Below are 6,762 nucleotides of genomic sequence, written 5' to 3' on the forward strand. Positions count from 1 at the left end.
TCGGGTTCAAAGGTTGGCGGCGATAGACGCCAAACTTATTCTACTTTTCGTGAGTATAATCGGTTAATGGTATACTTGATCATTGCCGAATGTTATCATAATTATTTTGCCCTTGATCGTTTTCTCGCTTTCTTATCCGACCCTCTGCTTCGAGGGCAATCCTGGGCCATCCAGGTTAATATTTAAATACATAATTAAATAATATCTAACGTTAGAAGTAGGCCATTATATTGTGGAAATTAGGTGATTTTTGGTAGCCCTAACATGGAGTTCGCAAATTAAAGCATCGAACTCTAACTTCACATTCTTAGCACCGGGCTTCTTTCTCAGATGAACTTCAGACTGTGTTGTTAAACGCCAGGCTCGGCTATGGTAGTACGTGGAACTGCTCGCCAGATTCCAGAGTCATTCAAAGCGTAGACCCCCTTTGGTGGACACGATCTCCAGCAGCAACAACCTCAGAATCATGTTGTCTCAGTTTTCAAATACCATGAAGTCGCACAGTTTATTTAAACAAAGATTCGTTTCGTATAATACGACGTTTAATATTGGAAACAAGTACAACTGAGATGGAACCCTGTCAACTATTCGCGTTAATTAAATTTCATCATCTCACTATAAGACGCATAAATATATTAGTAAAATACTTACTCATAAACATAATTATTATTGTTGAATTAATTTATTGAATATGTTAAATCAGTCGTACTAATTTGTTTACAATATTTGTTTTCAATAGAATTGTATTTACTGTTTAGTATTATATAATTTGATATTGGTTGTTATTTTGTTGATTTAAATCGTTTTTACATAGTTGTGTTTGTTTTTATATGTCATTTTCTCAGGATACATTTGGTGCGATGGGTTCAAAAAGAATGGTGGTAGTGTTCTTTTTCTTAGTTGTAACGTGTCTTGTCACACTTGTATTTTATAACCAAGAAACGGTTGGGCATTATGACAGGTAAGATGGGACATACGAGTGGTAACACGCTGAAATTCACAGCCTCGATATTGTAAAAAAAATTATACTGGGGGTTTTGGTAGAAGAAGGCAGGAGTAATTCCACTATTTTTGCCAGTTAATGTTATGTGTGATATTATTGTTGAGCAAGCACCACGAACTCTTCAATAAAAAAACTGATGATCGGTCACATGACTGTGTTTTCGATGGTTTAGATGGATGCCCAGTGAAATAACTGGCAAGAGTCGCGCTCACATCAAAGGTATGTTGAGTGTACACTGCGTTGTGTCTAGGTTAATTGCCACTGCATCGATCAGGAATTATTAGCAGTTTCATAATATATGGCACTAGTGGTGGTGGTGATTTGTGGGGAATATTACATTTTGAGACGTTTTCTCGGGTTGAAAGTAACTACAAATGTGCGTGTACTAGATTGTGTGCAATGATAATATTTAATATCAAAATCTGTGAATTTATAATTATTTTGTATTAGACACCAGTATACACTGAATTGAATGTTTTCATTGCGAATTGTTTCTATGTTTTATCCACATTTTCGTAATATGCTCACATTTTACAGTTTTAGCTGTTTTTCTATGAATGACAATTTGGCACGTAGTTCAATGATATGTCGTTTTTATAGATTGTTGCGGTGGAAGACGTAGCGGTGTTCTTTTATTTAAACATTTAACGGATTTGTCTTGCATACATAGCACAAGAATATATTCTTCAACTTCGATTTTCTTCTAAACACGAGTAACATTATTAATCAATTATTAATCCCTGCACAAAAAGTATTATTATTAATAATGAAAATAAGATTTATATATTTTGCAGAATCACGTCCTTTACCGTACCAGCTCGTATTATCGATCCTAGTTCTACATCGATTAGAAACTTTGAAGATCTTCGGTAAGCGGACAATGTAGTTATGGCACTTCTAATGAGTCTATTGGGCATAAAATTACTTAAAAAACGATGTGGCATAAATTACATTTCTTTTATTTATATCCATGCCCGGTAAATGGTTAACTTCTGAATCGTAATACTGTTGCGACATTGTTCAACTGTCATCTGGGAATTCAACAACATGAAAGAAAGGGTGCAGCATTGCAGCGATCAATGCATATGCATAGATATATCCATCTGACAGTTTGTTATGAGGTCACAGGGTCGGGTTAAATATTAACTTAAAACACCAAATAATATTTAATATTTTACAACCTCGTGTGCGGGTTCGTGACCAATATAAATTTACACAATTCCTGTAACACAGGGGCAATCTAGTCTGATTGGCACCAGTATTTAATACAATTACATATAATTAGTAACGATAAAGCACACTGGTCAATCTTACCGGTACGACGCCAAGCATGAATTGGGTGAAGCCATAGTTTATTAGGTACACAATATATATGGTTTGAATAGTTATCGCCTGCCACTGCAATGGTTCAGCACTAAACGCTGCTCTCATCACGCACAAGCGCAAATATCCGGTTACGAAATTATCCGGTTACGAAAATACGCACTGTAGACACTACAGCAAAGTCGGTAATGATTCTGTGACAAGGAGAGATATTTCCTACTCGTCAAATATTCTAGTGATATACACATACATAAATATTTCATAAACAAATTGGTCAGGGAAATCACAATTATAGAAATTAATGACATAATCCGGAAAGACTGTCCAGTACTCCCACCCATTACAAGTCCAGGAGTAACGAGCGTGTCTGGAGGAATGTTCGGTACCTGACGTTTCCCGAGTGCGTCGAATTGTATCAGTAGCCAGAGACTGAAGTTCACAAATTCAAGCGTCGAACTCTAAATAAATTATTGATGATTAATCTGTTGAAGCACGCGTGAGAAAAAATGCTCACACTTTGTTATTTTTTCTCAAAAATCCAAGATGGCAGCCAAACTATGAATTATTTTCATTTTTCTCGTAAAAAGCCTTGGCCTTACATACTACATTAAACACTGAGCAATAAATGTACATTTATGCCATTTGTGCTAAATTCTTGTTTAATTGTCTGTTAGAAATCCAAAATGGCAACCAAACCATATGACTAACCATATTTTTTTTTTATTTCAATGTGCTTCACATATACCGTATTTATCCGGGTATAAGCCCAGGGTCCTGAACATGGAAAATTGCCAAAAAGAAGGGGTGGGCGTTTGCCAGGAGATCCCCGGCAAAAAAAACGAAAATTGTCAACACGCAGATCGAACTGCGGCAAGGAATAGAACGGTAAATGAATACATGCAACGGAAATAAATGAACAATATGCAACATTAGAAGTATAACAAAAATAATGTATTGCTTATAATGTGACAAATAAACCAGAAATAATAAAAATCGACAGTGAGGAATCATTTGAATTAGGATTTTCCCGCCGACAAACACGCCCAATACGCGTGAACTCAAAATGAATTAAAATGTCAGGGGTTAAACTGCGTAAAATGATTTCCGGTCTTGACAAATTACGAATCAACCGTCATACAAGATCAATAATAATTTACAAATTTACACAGTAAAAATTATAAAAATTCATAGCTGTTTGAAAAAACTTCTCAGGTCTTTATTTGTACGTTCATTGCCATCTTCGTCAAACTCAAAACCCTCAAATGTCCAGTCGGCGTCACTGTAGCCGTCGAACAAAATCCCTACAACTTATTCCTGAAGTTCGTCGTTATCGTCCCACACAATTTGTACCTTTAATCCACGGATTTCGCAGTCTGTTAGCTTGGCACTTTTCATTCATGTCTAATCATAATAAAGAGACAAGAAAAATGGGGTCGCTCTGCTGCGATGCTTTTGTTTACAGTCTAGCAATCATCTTTAACCTTTATGCATCTGCTTTACTGATTGGCTAAGAATGACATCACTTCTAGTATTTCATCATAACGTGACATTGCAAAATTGCTGGCCCCGGTTATGGATTCGCAAGCTGCTACAAAATATTTATAAAGCCAAAATAACGTGATTTAAACCATTCTCCCAGGTACGGGTTGCTACAATATTGCAACATCGTTTTCATTGTCGACGACGCAATAGCCGAACGAGTGCGACACTTGCTTAGCGGCTCTCATACGATTTGCTTGAATCGTTTCTAAGGAAGCACAAACCAAACGGCCACGACATATTTCAAAAAGAGAACTACCGTTTCTGCTTTAATATTTATTTTATAGACTTGCTAACTGTTATGATTCTGAAAAAAATCAGCGGTGAACGCGCTGCCCTTAAGGCAGAAAGCTGTCACAGCTATTTTGCGTTCACCCCTTGTTTTACACAATTAACAATTTTTATAAGTATCACGACAGACTTTAAGAAAGTCAACTGTTAATACAACCACAGTCAAATAGTTTTTTTGTTTGTTTTTCGGTACTGTAGTTCAAATTCCAGATCAATGTGTTTTATAATACATATTCGTTGAGCTGTTTGACACGCGTTATGCCATAGACTAGTATTATTAAGATGATAAGGGTTAACACTTTTGTGTTGTTTCAGAGATGTTTTGGGCAACATAACATTGCGGAAGAACGTTGTTGTTTGTTTACACACATGCCAAACAATATTGAGGATATATCTTATCAACAATATTTTGTTTATTTTGCATTGGTTTATAGGTCGGAGATCAATAAGTGGCTGAAGCTTGAACATAGTTTAGCTATTTACAAAAGTGAGAATAAAATCGAGGAAAGGTGTTGCCCTCAAAGGCCGTGGAATAGAAGCAATGTAATTGACATGGATCAATATGCACGTGATTTCTACACAATCGGGGTTCAGGACAGTTGTGCTCTCGTTGGTAGCAGCGGAATTTTGTTAAATAGCACTTGTGGTAAAGAAATAGACAAGCACGACTTTGTTATTCGAATGAACCTTCCGCTAGTCAGAGGATTTGAAAACGATGTTGGACACAAGACAAATCTTTCGGCTGTTAATCATTTCGTTATTAAATTTTTAGCAGAGTATTTAAAAAACCCGAAAGGAAATAAGGCATATGAAAGATACTACAATGAACTAAGGGATGTTAAAAATTCTTTGTTATGGTTTGGATATGACCAATCATTGCGTAAGTCCGGAATGAATCATGCTAAAAAGAGTCTGAAATATCTCCTGATGAAAACAAAAGGTAAAGGTCAAGCAAAATTGAATTATAAGCTGGCATATGCTGTTAAACCACTTTTTCCTGGCATGTCATCCAAGTAAGTACATTTTACACATATCAGTTATTAATGAAGGATACGTATTCATTACTGAGAATTCATACTTGACTTCAAACGCAATACAATCAATTCAAATGAGCTAATTACTCGATCTAGCATAGCACATTTTACAAACGGGGTTCAAGGATATTTGGTATATATAAATATACGAAACGTCTTTAATAGGCATTGAAACTCTCGATTACAGAAGTATGGTTACCAAATAACTTTTTTGCAAGAAAAGGGAATTATTTTTTATTTCTCTCTAATGTGAAATAGTATTGTCATATCTCAATAATTTATTTGTTTTTTCTGTAAATCCAAAGTAGTTGTGAGATAGATATTTATGGAATTATAATAATTATTGAGTTCTAATGGTAAATATATAACGAAATATAGATTCGTATAGATATTATTCATATCTGCTTTTCTGTAAGGAAAATGATAGAGTGAAAAACACAAATGTTATATATTGGAATGAATTATCATTTAATAGATCTAAAGAGGGGATTCAATATTAAAAGTATTTATTCACCTAACACTGTAAGCCTGCAATCGTGCGTGCAATCCTCCGAGAGCATTATCCCTTTTATGTTTTGTTCTTGTCTCAATTACAAGGGTTGTTTTAGGGTTATCAATTATTCTTTTTTTATTCGCACTTTATTGTCAGCTGATATTAATTTCATCGCATTTATGTTTTATTTTATTGATTGGTTTAGGATTTGGAATAAGCCTGGTGCAAGTGAGGGATTTATAACGTTCACACTGGCATGTCTTATCTGCAAAAATATTGATGTTTATGGATTTTGGCCTTATACTGAAGACGTGAATGGCAACCCTGTACAGCATTACTATTACTTGACAATGAAATACACGAAAACAAAACCACAAGCTATTCAGTCACGCGAAAACCAGATATTGCACAACCTGCATGGCCGGGGATTTATTGGTCTAACTACAGGAAATTGCACAAGTTAATAAGTTAACAATGTATTTTTATTTCTTAATTTCTCTTACTTGAAGGCCTCTGTTTTAGGATTAGATGTGCATATCTTTATGATAACAGGATAACTATTGCAACATTGCTATATTGTTTGTATTAAAGTAACATTTCTTTCACATTAAAATACTATTAAATACCAAATAACAATTAAATATCAACATGTGATTTTTTAAAACCTTAATATCCATATTTACTAATACATTATTTAATATGTTGAAACAAACATCATGTAAGATATGAAATGAAAAGCATTTCAATTTAGAATATCATCCTAAAATAAAATCATAGATTAGAAAGAATGTTTTATGAACATTTTTATTTCATTTGTGTAAGAATTATTCACATGGGAAATAAATTGTATTCACGCTATATTGAACACCAATGTGTTACGTGTAAACATGAATGGATTATTTATTTAGAAATGTATTCTGAATTATTGAAATGTTGTGACTAATGTTTGCAAAGTCATGCATGTGCTAAAAGAAGATAATTTTATGTCACATATATGTACATACATAATGCAACCAAAGGTGCGCATTCCTTTGCATATGGTAATTTTTAAAATGTGATAAAATAAACAAGTACATATT

The 6,762-nt window shown here is 34.3% G+C and overlaps 1 protein-coding gene across 1 annotated transcript; it reads left to right on the forward strand.

Annotated features, from left to right (window-relative positions):
* Window positions 1-847: 847 nt before the first annotated feature.
* LOC102805663 (alpha-2,8-sialyltransferase 8B-like) lies at window positions 848-6,541 on the forward strand. Its single transcript, XM_085495645.1, has 4 exons — window positions 848-961; window positions 1,798-1,872; window positions 4,591-5,169; window positions 5,889-6,541. The coding sequence occupies exons 1-4, from the start codon at window positions 861-863 to the stop codon at window positions 6,145-6,147; spliced, it is 1,014 nt and encodes a 337-aa protein (XP_085351771.1). The 5' UTR covers window positions 848-860; the 3' UTR covers window positions 6,148-6,541.
* The last annotated feature ends 221 nt before the right edge of the window (window positions 6,542-6,762 follow it).

The sequence above is a fragment of the Saccoglossus kowalevskii genome, chromosome 22 (genome assembly GCF_978046115.1).
Source record: "Saccoglossus kowalevskii chromosome 22, keSacKowa6.1, whole genome shotgun sequence".
Classification (NCBI taxonomy): Eukaryota; Metazoa; Hemichordata; class Enteropneusta; family Harrimaniidae; genus Saccoglossus; species Saccoglossus kowalevskii.

Coding starts and splice junctions, on each gene's coding strand:
- LOC102805663 (XM_085495645.1), top strand. CDS start 861: ATGGGTTCAAAAAGAATGGTGGTAGTGTTCTTTTTCTTAGTTGTAACG. Junction 962..1,797: donor ACGGTTGGGCATTATGACAG/GTAAGATGGGAC, acceptor TATATTTTGCAG/AATCACGTCCTTTACCGTAC. Junction 1,873..4,590: donor AGAAACTTTGAAGATCTTCG/GTAAGCGGACAA, acceptor ATTGGTTTATAG/GTCGGAGATCAATAAGTGGC.